Below are 15,449 nucleotides of genomic sequence, written 5' to 3' on the forward strand. Positions count from 1 at the left end.
CGTCTGAAACATCTACTGCCTACATGAGTTTTATGCCTCTGCTCCAGTGAAAGCTGAGGCTGGGGAGGCATTTAGTTTAAACTAATCAGACTAAGAGAGAAAGTTTAACAACATAAAACTGTTAATGATAAACTTCTGCTTACAATAACTGTATAAGGTTTTCTTTTCTTGATTTGTTTTTTTAATTTAAACATTTTATAAGTAGGGTAGCACAGTGGTGCAGTGGTTAGCACTCATCTCAATGCAAGAGGGTTTTGGGTTCGGACCCACCAGCCGACTGGGGCCCCTTCTGTGTGGAGTGTGAGTTTGCATGTTCTTCCTTGTGTCACTAGACGGGTTTCCATTACAAATTTGTGCAAAACTTAAACAATATTTTCTAAATGTCAATAAAACACAACTGCCACATGACTGCATTTCCACTGAGTGACGCTATGCGACTTCTACTCTAGCTATAATATTCCAAGAAGCATGGCGATGGATATTCAAAATATTAGCAACTTTATTTCTATTGCAGCCACCACACTAGCCGTCATTATTTCCAATTGAAGGCAACTTAGGTGTGTTATGCGAGCAATAATGAAAGGCAAGCCCCTCATACGTTGGAGCAGTCAAGTATGAGGGATTTCTGGGAAGTGATAGTCCACGATTTCACAGAGGAATTGTGGATTCAAAACTTCCAGATGATTCGCTCAATTTTTCAACTGTTATGCAATGCAATAACGTCTTTTGAAGCGCCTGCTGCATCATGCTCGAGGAAGCCATTCCCTACTTACAAGCCCATACCCATAGCATCATGTGACATGTGAAAAAACCTTTTGCAATGAATGTTTTTTCGAAGTTGAAATGTTTCCATTAGGTGGTGGTTTTTTTGGGGTTTTTTTTGCAATTTCAAGTTGCACAGTTTGAGGGTTAATGGAAACCTGTCTGGTGTAGGTTTTTCTGTGGGTTCTCCAGCTTCCTCCCACAGTCCAAAGACATTTAAGTCTGGTTGATTGCAAACTCTTAATTCGGCTGTAGGTGTGAATGTTTGTCTCTATGTGTTAGACCTGTGATAGTCTGGCGACCTGTCCAGAGTGTACCACTGCTCTCTCTAAGTGTCACCTGGGATAGACTCAAGCCCCCTGTGACCCTTGACAAGATAAGCGGTTGCAGCTAATGAGTAAATGAGTATTTTACAAGCAGACTTGTTTGACCATTTAGCCAATATGTGTTCATTAACAACATTTTCAAATCATTACCAGCCTTAAATTCATTTCTGTTACCAATTCTCATTGTTTTATTGGGTATAGGTATGGAAAAGTCTGAATACTGATGATGTCGACTGCTCTTTTAGTCATTGTAAACATGATTAAAGCTGTGACATTTTCTTTTCTTTTGGAGGAAATATCCCTTCAACATGAGAACTTCCATCAACAAGTTTATCAGGTCCACACTGCCTCCTTTCTATACGTTTGCATCCAATTAGCAACTCCATTACTGTACTCACTGAGCTGGAAAAATAACATTGTACTGCAGAAACTAGTAATTACACCATTCAGTCTACACCTTGTCACATGCTGTTACATGAAGGCAAATTTGGTTGGAGACACAAATGTAAACAAAGGTGTATAGACACCATTAAAATATTTACATATGTTAATTCTGAGCTTTCAAAATGCATCTTAATGTAAACAGTATATGGTCTAAAGTTATTGGTTGAGCTTCTTCAATGTTAACCCCAAAATCTGATTGGAAGTTTTATCCGTCTGGTTTTCTATGAAGTCATAGATTCTCTGCCTATCCACTGGCCTACTCTGACCACTTTGCCTGTTCTCTTCTTGAACGCAGCATGGAGGAGACGGTGCGAACGTTACTACAGAACCAGGACTCTCTGGAGGGGCCCAAGGTGGATCCACTGGACCTCATGAAAGCATACAAGGTACAAGAGGAGCCTCCAGTCACCATTAGATCTCTTTCAATACTTTGGTATCATGTTGGCTTTTTGGCATTGATGTAATGCTTATGTTGTTCTTACTCTCACTACCTATGAAGTGAAATCTTGTCTGGACGTTGAAAAACTTGTTTGGAAGTGACAAAAAGGTCATACGATAAAGTGAAACAATAGTTTCAGCACCACCTTTTCGCTAATGTCATACAGAACTGTAATAAGAAAATATGTGAACAATCGATTTTCACTTTCTATCATCCAAATTGCAGATAAAACCCTTTAGAAAACCTTTGGGACGATTTACCATTAGACATACTATTGATCTCACTTTGGATCTCACCTTAGAGTCTTTCTCAATCTTTTATAATGTGCTCCATCAGGATCATGATGTGAGCGGCAGGATTATGTTTTTGTGCAGGTTGTAATATGTATCTAAGACATCATAGCAATGGATTCTCTGAAGACTTTAAAAACTAACTTCTGATATGATGCACAGTTTCAAAAACTGTAGCTGTTATTAATCAACAGTTAGCCATCAAAGTATGTCAGGAATGGACTAAGATACCTACCTCATCATACTTAGCATTGCTCTAATTGTTATTTAAGAAAAATCATTTGTTAGAAACTGACATGACATTTTTTAACTCGAATAAAAGGAAGTTTTTTAAAGAGTTTTTTCTTAGATTAATTTTACTGGGATAGTTCAAATTTTCTGAAGTGGGGTTGTATGAGGTACTTATCCATAGACAGTAAATTACTTACAGTAGATGTCTGTTGGTACGTCCCCAGTTTGGAGAATCAGACGAAGTCTGACACAGGAGCTGTTCTGTGTACTGCTGTGGAGGGGTCAGAAATGAAATGTATTTTAGACACATGGAAAAAATCCCATCTATTAAAATCGATATCATTTTAAATGTACGTTGTATTGACAATATTTTCACCGCTTTACCTTAATGACGGTCAGAACAATAATATAAGAGCAAACCACTACTTTCTATGTAAAGATATAGTGGAGTAAGGGCACCCTGAGCAGAGAGTGAAGCCACGCTCCATCTGTGCGTGTTGTAATCTGAGCTTCTCTGTTTTTTGTTGTGACAGCTGCTTGTGCATGTTAGTGCACGTGAGTCCCTCCCTTCATGTCCCACTGGCTAGCTAATCACCACTGCTCTGCATTGTGCTCATACAGCAGTTAGAACTAATAATGCAGCAATACCCAACCTCTGTCTTTGCGCTGTCAGCACTGTTAGCTGCTAGCCACTGGCTCAGCCACCTCCATGTTGAAAGCCGTGTACATCTAACCCCAACTCAGACTCTGAAACATAGATATGCTCCTTTGAGGGACACATGGGAAGTCAAGACTTCAGCTGAATAAATTTATTACAAAGTCATAATCACAAGGACATGTAGAAATCATATTTGACTCCCTCCCAATGAGCTCAAGAACACTACTTTTTTGCCTCAATGCTGCTGCTCTCTGCCCTTAAATAGATTCACCCTTACAAAACGTTACAAACCCGAACTCATCTTATGAGTCCCTCACATGCTCCTGCACCTGAGAGTTTTACAGCTGAATTACAGAGCAGCACAGGCATCTACCTGGAGTCCTTCCTCTGGCCACTTGTAAGAGGAAAGTCCTACATTCACTGTTGTTACAGCATTCATTCAGCCCACCAACTTCTGATATTTATTGATCTCTCTCTGGTTCTCTCTTCACCCGCCACTTGTTCACTTTGTCTCTCTGCCATTTCACACTGGGAACCAAGTGTACACCCAGCTTGTCTGAGCTTGTGAGCCTAAGAGACTGTTCTCATCAGGAAAAACACCTAAAACTACAGTTTATTATGTTTTCTGTATAAATGTCCTCTTGCAAATAAAACTGTCCTCTCTAGACAGTAAAGACAGAATATGTAGTGTTTTTGTTGAATACAAGATCATCTGAAGAAAGCAGGTGGGGTCCTTCTTCTGACAACAGCCTGTCTGCTTTTAGTTACCTTAAGTTTACCAGAGCTTAATTATAAAGGACAAGATTTTTAAAAATGCTTATACAGTATTTTGGATGATTTCAGAAGGCACTGACAAAACACTCTCAAAACGTTGATATAACGGCAGTGTGAAAAATGGCTGATGGCACAAACAAAATATTATAATTGTGCAATAATCTTGTATCACTTTAGTGTAATTATTTTAGGTCGGGCATCTGTGCAACACCTGGGTTCAGGGCACTGTGCAATTTTCTTGGGGTGTATGGATTGGGGGGGCGTACTGTGTGTTAATTGTAGTTTTATTGCATATGTGTGTGGCACGGTGGTTTTATTAATATGTGTAGCTAAGACAGAGAGAGTAATTTCTTATTTTAGAAGTGATATCATAGTGTTTAACAACCAATCACAGTGCTCGATGCACAAAGAAGACAAAGAATTCATTGATTTTATAAGGTTTTTTTAAAAAAGAAAAGATATTTAAAAAAGATCAGATTGTCGTCTATGTTTCTCTCGAGCTGATGTATGGACCCAGGGAGGATACTGTGTTAATTGAAGTCTGACTGTATATGTATGTGGCCGTCTTGCCTGTGTCTCTCATATGTCCAAGACAAATTTATCTTCAGGGAGTCAAGAAAGGGAAATCTTATCTTTAAAAGATTTTAAAGATGTTTTAAAGTATGAATGGGATGTGGAATTATCTATAGTTTGACAAAAGTAGCGTTAATTCCATCAGTACAACAAAAGAGTCATGCTATGTGCAGCACTCTGTTGCTCTGTTTCTCATTTTTAACCAAAAGAGTTATTTTATACTAATCTAAATCGCGATGTTTCTACTTTGCCATATTCCTGATCATTCTGTGAACAGTCCACAAAACTCAACACCTCTTGATGTTTTTCTCATGAAAAAAAGGAAAAAGCTGCAAGACTCTCAGGGCCATAATTTTCAAGCCGTGCTCTGGCCGTGCTCATTATTTTCCTGAATTGGCTTTGCCCAGCTGTGTAGTACTTTGTTGCCCGGCACAGAGCACATGGTGCACAGGTGGGAGAAGAGGAGCAAACAGGTTGGACATTCATTCAAGTGAGGCAGCAGGAAGCAAGTTGTCAGTATTTTGGTGGAAAATGGTTGCCCTGAGACGTCTCAAGACAATCATTCTGCTGGCACTGGTGACTTAATCAACAAAAGCAAACTACAACTTGTGCAACAATAACTGAATAATGCTTAAAATGTGACTAAACAATTTTATTTAATCACTACAACCAGTAGATGCATTTTATATCGCCATCATAATTAACTCAGGATGTGGCTGAGGCAAAAATAATATTTATCTGAACTATAAATAATTATGAGTGAGTCTATCTGTTGTCTGCAGCTGCTTTATACTGTATGAAGAGCTTCTCCCTCAGTTCATTGAATCCTTAGAACCATCTGAAGGCAGCAGGACACACACGCTGATAAATCTACAGCCTTTGATTTGAGAAGTGCCGCGCCAGGGCGCAGAGCCATTAAACACGACCATCCACTGTGTTTATCTTCATCAAATCATGTGCTAATGACACCAGGCTGTTACAGAATAATCACACACACCTCCACACACGTCAGAGGTCATTTATATCGTCCATCACAGCCTCCTTTCTAATACCAAAAAAAGAAGAATAAATGAGTAGTTAAAACTTTTATCCTTCAAAAGCTGTATGAAGTAGTGTGGTCACAATAGTGGAATAACTTTGATACAATACCTTGAAAAATATCAATCCTAATGAATATTGGGAAGATTTGATATCGAGGGCATACAAGCTACATTTTTAAGGAAAACTTGCCTTGACTCGGTTTGTAGCAGAGAACAGCAGGACTGCAGTATATATTAAAGAGTGAGAAAGATCAGCTGATATACCAGGAAATTAATATTATAACCCTTTTAAATATATTAAGAATTGATGTGTATCAATAAAGTATGAACCCAGCCAACACCTGTATGTGAGCCCCACATGGGCTATGCTAAGTGGGTATTGGCCCAAAATGGGCATCTTATCTGGGGCCCAAGTGGGTAAACTAAGTAGGCCCCATGTGTGCTCTCCATGTGTGTCCCGGTTGGGTCACTTATAGGAAATGAGTGCATTGGTTTTGGAAGGGTATAATAACATTGCAACCAGTTCTGTTGGGCTGTGTTTTCAACTTATGCCTACCAGGGGTGTATCATGCGGATGTAATAGGTGCCTTTTGGTATCGGACGCAGAAAGCACTTTCAAAGCGGCGGTATTTCCTAAGTTCGTAATGAGAACGGGCTTGTTGAACCTCCAGCTGCTCATAAAGACAACAAGACGTCAGCCAGGCCAGTGCAAACTCCCTTCTGGATTAGAAAACTTTCTGTTGCTGCAGTAACAAAGATTAGTCCCAGCCTGCTGTGAAAACTTGGAACTGGGGTTTGCGCCAGCTGAATTTGAGTTGCTACAGCCGCTACTGTTATTTATTCCATTGTACAAATTAACTTAAAATCTCCCACCATCTGCCTCTGGCTAAAGATTTGTGATGGTGTGTGTTCACATTGTGTCTCTGTGTACAAAACAGACAGCAAGATTAACTGGGAGAGCAGATTCTTGTTGTTGAGCAATAAAACAAGTGTGACTGGCTGATAGACTATTTATTAATCAGCACACTCTACAATTTATACCCCACCTCACCCAGTCCTTTTGCACTTTGCACTGTTGCACATACATGAACCAAAATGGCAAGTGCACTTGAGTACTTTTAGGGATGAAATTAGTCAACCGTACAGATCAAAGTAAGGCTTTGATTTCTGTTGAGATGGACAGTACTTGCTGTTACCTTACAGGGCTCATTTCATTCAGTGTTACTAATAAAAGTATGTGTAAATGAAACCGTAGTTAATAAAAGTTTCATACCACTGTGCATAAGTAGTGGCAGCACTGAGTGTGTTGTTTTTTAAGATTTATTGCCACTATGATAAAGAATTTATTTTTCATGTCTTTGTGACTTTAAGGCATGCATCTTTGATCCGCTCTCTCTGCGTTTCAGGACAAACTCCTGGAGGAAATGTGGAAGCAGCAGGACAGTCTGGAGGGTCCCACAGCCACAGCGGCATCAGCAGAGATGCCTGGCTCGCCTGAGGCTGGTGGAGGGGCGGAGGAAAATTCAAAGGACAGCAATCCCCTGCTCGAGCGACTCAGAGCCCTGGAGGTAAAGTGGATTGCATGGTCCACTTCTTACCCTTCCCACAACTGTTCTTCATTTCCCCACCACCATTCCCAATTCCTGAAACATCAGATTGATCGATATATTGAGTATGTTTCATTCTATTAAATGCAGCTCATTAGATATCTATAGAGACTTTGCATAAATGGGCAACTCAAGAACAGCACACAAGGCTGTATTTTTAAGCCTTGTTTATAAGGACTGAATGTTATTGCAATGGTTACATGATGGTCTGTCTGATCACAACAAGTTTTTTGTTTTGCTTTTAAAACTTTCCCCACCATTGACGAGATTTTCCGTCATTTTCTGTTTTTACTGTTAGTGTAGGGGACACTGTTACAGATGCGGTGCAACAGAACAATATTTCCACGCCCAAAACCAAATGAACAAGACAATCTAGGGTCACCCAGGGTGACAGGAAGAGAGGACTACTTATGTGCCGACTTTATCGCTATTTAGCGGCTTTTAAGGCCTCCCAGCAATGTTATTTTTAAAAAGCAACGAGAGACACTTTTAGCAACTTATTCAGATCATCAGGAACAAGGGAGAAATATATTTACATTTATTCCCATGCTCGCTGCTTGTGGTATGAATTCAGGTGTAGTGAGTTTCCAGCCCTGTTACACTGAAAGAATAAATTGATATCTGATGTTTGATTCCTTCCAGCTCCAAACAAGTAGAACATCATGTAAATACGCAGATCACAGCAAAGCCGTTACTTAGGGACAGTTCTGTAGCTGTGGTGCTTCCTGACATTTTGGGAAATGTTCCACTGTTTAGTTCCACTATAACTCAAACAGAGTAATATTATCAGTATTATATTTTAATAGAAATGCACAAATTCAGGTGTTGATAAAAAAGGAATGAAAAAAGCTAGAATAAAATGTTTTTGGATGTGTATAAAAGCAGAAGACATGTTATCTTGTACTGATTGTTTATATATTCAAAATACAAATTATTCTGGAGGTATTTAAAGATCACTAAATATGACCAAAAATGCTGGGGCTGGCTGGCAACTTAATAATAATACTTTGGTGGGGAAAGTGTTAAGGATTGCAGGGTAGGAAGGTTGTGAAAGAAGTGACATGGCATTAGTTCACCCCGAACACTCTGACACCAACAGGCTTTTTCGCAGATCAATAAACTAATTATCACTTTCTTTCTCATTTCTGCTGTAGCACAGGTCAGGAAATTGTGGCCTGTGGTTTAAATCTGTCCTTTCACCAAAATTATTTGGCCCACTCAGTAAAATCTCACATTTCTTTCTTGCTGGCCCTCATGAAAACCTTTAGGCGAGCTGCAGAACTCTGCTGCAGACCACAGTGCTCCAACTTCCAACTGCTATTTTTGTTGTGTCAGATTGGGTTATGTGGTGGAAATTGCTAGCTGAGGGCTAGGCTACTTCAAATCATTAGTGAAGATGCATAAAAACTATTCAAAAGCCGCCTCAGGTACATACATAATGAATTCATCGAGAACACTGGAACCTGTCCGTTCTGAATGTAAATGCTTGTTTGAATGAAATGATCATTAACTTCTGTCACGTGTCACTCACAGCGGCCGAGTCCGCGTAGCTTCATTTGAAGACAGCAGCAAGCCATGTAGATGAGAAACAAGCACAATCAGTGTTTCATCATGCCGCTATCCATCTCTGAAAATGAGACCACAGAAATGAGACCTCATTATGCTGCAGAGCGATCCTGAGGGCAAGACAGAAACATCAGGATACAGAGGAGTTATTCATATCCAGGAGGTGATAATTAAAATGCTGACAGGGTAGTTAACATTTGCAGCCAGTGTTCCAGTGAATGTACATGCTGCCTCTCTGTCACACCTTCCCTGCTAAAGATAATAGGACAGACCATCTGTTGAGAGCTCTCACAGACATTATTGATCGCACTTTTATATCTACTCCAAAGCATAGCCTAAAGGTAACATTTCTGATTCTGCTTTGGGTGTTGTGTTTTACTGCAAGGCCGCAGACATGGAGTCAACAATGCAGGGCTCCAGGGTGATGGGGAGTGATGTATTTCAAAGACAACTTCAATTTCAAAGTTTGGAAACTCATTTCATCTCATACGGCAGAACACCGTAAAACTAGAACACAAGCAGCGCTAAAGAAAAAGAAAAAGAAAAGAGGCAATTTGTAAAGTTTATTTATGATTCCCAATACATTTGCTAATGGTCATTTTAGAACAGCAGTGCTCGGTTGCCATCGTCTGTATAAATAATGGATATAGCTACCATGATGTCACCCAAGTGTTTGTGGATTGCTTTGAATTGAATTGAATTTGAATTGAATTTTTAATATTGGCTGTTGCCGTCTGGGTGTTTTGTTGCCAAAGGTGAGTGGGGGGGGGGGTCTGACTGAGAACACAAGAACACTATCAAGTCTGTCACTCATGCAGCCCGCCCTTAACCCTTGACAAACCTGAGTTTCAGTTAAATTTCATTTGAAAACATGGGCAGAAGGCAGGTAACAACTTAGCAGGACATGGACCAAAAGTTAAAGCAAAAAGGTTACAAGAAATTCACCTAAAATATACACACAAAAAAGTAAAAACACACAAACAAGGAAATGACCAAGAACAAGTGCTGACAAAAATGTATTTATTTTGTATATTTTATTAATTTTTTTCCGCAACATAATTTAAAATATGAAATTGTTAAAATCATACCTACATTTTTTAGGAAATTTCCCTCTTTGTTTTTGGATAATTACCTTATAATTCTGCATTTGTTTGTTTTTATAAATCACCTTTTAGTAATTTCTTGTAGTTTGTTGCCTTTTCCCAGGATGTTTTCGAAAGGAATAAAACTAATTTGCTCAGGTTTCAAAGGGTCAAATAGCTTGTGAAAGGCACCTAAACGCAGCACATGAAAACTGATATCGATCCAGGTTTCAAGATCAAATATGCATAACTTTAAGCCTTATTAAAATATAAATAGGTGAATTATGTAATATTTGTTGACCTGCAGAATTTCATAAACCCAGAAAAACTTTGAATTATTGTTGGTATCTGTTTTACTGGAGGTGGTGATATTTGAGAGCAGATGTGAACAGGGATAATGTTTGGATGTCACACCTTACTGCTGATCTGCTGCATGATTATCACCCAGTAAAATACTGAACTCCTACAATGTCTCATTACGGAGAGAAACACAGACACGGAATTAATGGGAAAAAAGGTGCTCCTGAATAATGGAGCTTGCTTTAGAGTTATCATGTTTTCAGTTTCAAAGAAATCCAGTGATCCAGTAGTCTGCACATTCACAGGTACACTGCTAACTACTGCTAATACCTAGCTCTGCATATGTTACCGGTCTCAACTCAGCGCAGTTTTAAAACTCAGAGCATAACTGTCCCTCTAACAGATGACGATAACAAATAATAGAAGTAACAAAAACAATATTATCAATCACAGCTTTCTGTTTTTTATCACTTTTTTTAAAGACAGCATTTCTAAGGCCAACTTGGAGCATAACTGTCCCTCAAACAGGTAACAACAAATAATAACAGGAGTAACAAAAAACAATAATATCAATCACATCTTTCCATCTTTATCACTTTAACATTTCTACAGCTTATTGTGTCCCATCAACATGGTTCCTACAACTTTCAACTGGCATTACTGAATTGCCCAGCTTATTCTGAAAGTAACAATATATCATGCCCTGCTAACACATGCAGTGACTCTGCTAAATGCCTGAAAAGAGAGACAATCAGGCAAAGGATTCTTATTAGATTAACCAAACAGCAAATACATTGGCAGATTTTAATTATTTTTAGTAAATGATTGCATGTGGCATGCAATCTAAACTACATGTGCATCAGCTGTAAAGCCTGTAATGTTGCGTCCTGCATCCTGATAAGGTCCCAGTAATTGTGTGCAAGTTCAAGTAATTACCAGCATGGACGCTTGCTGAATTTTACCCATCCAGCAGTGATATTTCAGCGGTATTTAATTTCCTGTGTTAATACTGTGGTCCAGTACTTATGAAAGCCTGCATAACCACTTTGTCATAGTGATGATCTTCTTTTAGAATAAAGTGCCGCCTTAAATTACATCAATTTTCTTGTCTACTTTGTTGACCCTAATGGATTATTCGGAGTGTATTTTGTGGTTTTCATGCCGTTGCCTCTTCATGGTGGCTGCCTTTATTTTATCCACATTTGTAATTAAAGTTTAACGCTGAACTGGAGAAACATTACAAGGTTTTCCATTTAGCTGGGAACTACTTTCCAGTCATGGCACACTTGGGTACCTTCCATATAATCCACCATGAAAAATGAAGAAAAAATCCTCTAAGAACCACAAATAAGAGTGAAAAGATGAATAATAAAAAACAAGCTGAGCTTACTGCACTTTTTCCATGTGGAGAAGTTGCTGACTCCTCTCAGCTCCTCAACCAAAAACTAATATTCAGTGGAATTTGACAGTTAGGGCTAAAACACTGATTGATGTGATGCTTGCTGCAGATCAACCATGTTAACTGCACAAAAACAAGGATGAAGGAGCATGGCAGGAAGCACGCTGCCAAACATTTACATCTTTGTAAGTGATTTATTTTAGCTTTATGGTTTATTCTATGAAAGCTCTCTGGAAGTAATACATTATGCAGATGCACAAATGTTGGTTTGTTCTTTTTCTTTTTTTTTTTAAATTAAGATAGAATCCAACATATATTGACATACACTACATATACACTGGATACAGTTCAAAAGTGTGGAATCAAACATTATATTGATGTTTTTCTTCTTTCCATCAATAATGGTTATTTTAAAGAAGATGGAAAAACAGTATAATTCAGATGTCAACAGAATTCTATACATTTGATATTGTTTTGGTCCCAAAAGAAGAAGAATTAAAAGGATACTTTGCTGATTTCAACCTGGCTTTTATTAAAGCAATATGGGTGCTACATGTGAATGAACTGTGGGAAATTCCCTCCATCTAACCAGTGCCTAGATATGGGTCGACAGACTATCGGCCTGGCCGATTATTGGGGCCGATATTTGGCATTTCGCTTATTACCTGTATCTGCTTTTTATTTTAATGATCGCAGACTTAAAAAAAAAAAGTATGCATTTTCTTATTGGCAGACACAAAGAGAATAAAAGTGGAATAAAAGGGCAGACTTGCCCCTCACTCTATCTTTCAAACTCGGACCAAAATTTGATCAAACAGTAAAACTAAGCAATGCTGATCAAATATAAACCAAGGTTCTGTTAATCAGTTGCATATTCCTACTGTAAAATGGACAGCAATTGTAAAGTAATTTTCTAGTTTTTCATCCACTCAAAGCACTTTTGTAATACTTGTCACATTCACACATTCACACACTGGTGGCGAGGCTACTGTACATGGTGCCACCTGCTACTCAGTAACCATTCATAACACTCACACTCAGGGGTTCAGTATCTTGCCGAATGATACTTCAACATGTTGACTGGAGGAGCCGGGGATTGAACCCTGACATTTTGATTAGAGGACAACCAGCTCTACCTCTGAGCCACCCAGAAAACATGTTTTAGCTTACTGTTTTAACTGTAATACCAGATTGAAGAGCATTTGTTGGTCTGGTGCGGTGCATTCCGGTCGTGTTCTTTTTTCTGTTTTCTCTGCGTCTTTCTACTGAATAGACATCCTAGTTTTATTTAAGCAACATCTTTCCCATAGCAAAGTACTTCTTTAAATTATTAAAATTTCTTTTTGGTCAATGTCCCCACAGTATTGCAGGACAGGGGAGAATACATTGGAACTTAGATTTTGACTTTGTTTTCCAGTCCAGAAAACTGTAGAAAAAAAGACAAGCTCATAAAAGTGTAAGTGAGTCTGGATAATTGTTTAAGCGCAAAATAATCCGAACATATAAATAATAATATAATAATAATATTTCGGAAATCCATTTTTTCCTAGGACCCTGTGCAGTCTACTCATTCGTTACAATGAATAGGTTTTGTGAACTGTGATTTGTCAGTCCATAGTACGTTCAGCAGGTATTCCCTGATTTGATTACCACTGTGCTAACCCGAGGCTAACCATCTATTTGAAGTTTGAAGAATAACTTTTTTCTCTTTATCGTCGCATCATTCCTCCCTAAGACTGAATGCAACAACACACAACTCTTGTGTGGTTCATTATGATCAGTTTCTCGTTATTAATCTGGAGCATTTCAGCAGCTAGTCATTGAACCAGGTTAAAATACTGCTGCAATTATCCTTGGGCTAGCAGAAGGCGGTGTTGAGCAGTGTGAGGTGGTGACTCTTCTCAGTCGTGCCATTATCGGCCTTTTCCGTGATGTTCTGTGAACCTGTTGTTCAGAGCAGCTGCCCACAGCACTTAAGTGAAAACAAGCCGTCTCAGGTAGCCGAGGCTTTAAGATTTACTGGATTAATCATTTCAGTGGAAAGTCACCTCCTGAGTTCCCAGAAAGGTTTCTGCTCCCCCATCGAGCAAAGCCTAAAGTCAGTAATGGAATTATACCTGGGGTAGCTCAAGTGAGCCTTGCAGACACAGCGAAGGTCTGCAGGATGGAGTTTGGATGCCTGAAATTTAAAGCATTATTCATTCAGAACCATCTTTCTCCAGTGAACCTGCAAATCCCACAGTGCTGCAGCGAGAGAGACGCTTGATCTATCTCTCTGTCTGCCTGTCTGTTTAAGAGAATCAAAAGCTCGCAGTTATCTTACTGCACATTTGGTTTTGGCAGGAATGGCCACATTATTTGTCACAAGTATAACTGAGACGTAAGCTGTTACTGATTGAGATGGGTGCACGTTCAAAGCAATCAATGTAGTTTATTTGTCTGTGTTTTATCTGTACAGGCGGAGAACTCTGCTCTGTCAATGGAAAATGACAATCAGAGGAAGCAGTATGAACGCTGTCTGGATGAGGTGAGTGTTACTGTTCTCACAGCACAAACATGTCCTGTGTCCTGTGAAGTATAGTATTTATCTAACCATTCCCTACATAATTCACATTTATTTTATCTTGTGTTGGAAATGATCCATTGTCCATACCAGGGTATCTCATATCAGTGCCGATTTGAATAGCATAGTCACATTCACACGCTGGTTCACGGTGGGAATATCACTCCATTATGCCGCTTTGCCGTTCTGTATATAACGCCTGATCGTGGAAAGCGAGGACGGACTGTTCTCGCCTCTGAGCCGGAACCAGAGGTAGTAACAGCCCCAAAACGAGACCCTTTGAAACCTAAACATATAAGTTTGATTTCTCTCAAAAACATGGGAAGTAGGCATAGCAATGAAAGAATAATTCACCAGAAAAATTAGCTAGAAATTAGTAAAAGGATTTTTTTTGAGGTTAAAAACAAAAATGCTTAAAATTATTATAATTTTGTGACATAATTTTAAATATGTAATTATGGTTTTAATTATAAATATAGTTTTCCCAAACTTTTCTCTTTTTTCCCTAGACATTTTTCCCTAGCTTTTTAAAAAACTGATTTTCTAAATCTTGATTCTCTCTCTGAAATCTTTAGATTCTCTAAATCTTCTCTAAATTTCTTGCTACTTGTTAAAAATGTATTACCAAGTTGCTTCTTGCCTTTTTTCATGAATTGAAAGAAATCACATCGATTTTCTAAGGGCTCAAAGGTCTGAATACTTGTACGAGGCGTGTGAAAGCAGTACAAGACTGTCACTCCAGGTTTCAAAGGGTTAAAGCACAGTCATGAGAGTGGTATCACTTGTCTCCCTTACTCTTGAAAGGAAAAAAAGGGTTAAATTTCCCAAACTGTTAAACTATCTCACCTTGACTTTCAACACCAAGCCCAACAAAGCTATCAGTTCGACAATGTGAGATGAGATTCTCACTAACAAAGAGACACACATACACACTATTATCTATAGTGTTAGTGAAGTCCATAGAGGAAAGCCAAGAGAGGGGAACATCTCTAATTGAAGTGGACAGACAACAGAGCCCTGGGCTATCTGAGAATGAGAGCCTCACTGCAGGAGGACCGACTCCCAGCTCTCCTTCCCTCTCATTCTCTCCCTGACAACACTTTGATTGTCTTTCCATCCCTTTCCCTTGTCTTTCCCTCATCTCTCTTCAGCCAGCAAGACTGGACCGCTCCACTTCATTTTTTTAAACAGGCTTCACTAATGGGCTTGTTACCATGGAGATTGCTGCCCATGAGAATTTAACATATTCTGGTTGAGGACAGAAATTTCAGAGTTTCAGAGCTCTGGGATGAATTTCACTTCTCCTGCTTTTCAGTCTTATTATGCACATTAATCTTTTTTTTGGGGGGGGGGGGGCATTCAGGAGGCTTCCTGTCATGGTCTGAATGAGCTGAG

General features: G+C 39.0%; 1 protein-coding gene and 1 long non-coding RNA gene across 5 annotated transcripts in view; one reads left to right on the forward strand and one right to left on the reverse strand.

Moving 5' to 3' along the window:
* Positions 1–15,449, reverse strand: part of LOC148188467 (uncharacterized) — an 86,900-nt gene that overhangs the window by 36,952 nt on the left and 34,499 nt on the right. The window contains exon 2 of the long non-coding RNA XR_015777603.1: positions 2,690–2,763. This is a non-coding gene — a long non-coding RNA (uncharacterized LOC148188467). The remainder of the gene's footprint in view (positions 1–2,689; positions 2,764–15,449) is intronic.
* The window catches only part of LOC121949025 (nck-associated protein 5-like), a 90,776-nt gene that overhangs the window by 31,229 nt on the left and 44,098 nt on the right, over positions 1–15,449 (forward strand). For all 4 annotated transcript variants that reach the window (XM_088082926.1, XM_042494610.2, XM_088082925.1 and 1 more), the window contains exons 3-5: positions 1,828–1,918; positions 6,944–7,105; positions 13,950–14,018. In XM_088082926.1, the coding sequence (XP_087939052.1) occupies positions 1,828–1,918; positions 6,944–7,105; positions 13,950–14,018 (322 nt within the window). The remainder of the gene's footprint in view (positions 1–1,827; positions 1,919–6,943; positions 7,106–13,949; positions 14,019–15,449) is intronic.

This window comes from Plectropomus leopardus, chromosome 10 (assembly GCF_026936395.1).
Source record: "Plectropomus leopardus strain MGB_pleo_1.0 chromosome 10, ASM2693639v1, whole genome shotgun sequence".
NCBI lineage: Eukaryota > Metazoa > Chordata > Actinopteri > Perciformes > Serranidae > Plectropomus > Plectropomus leopardus.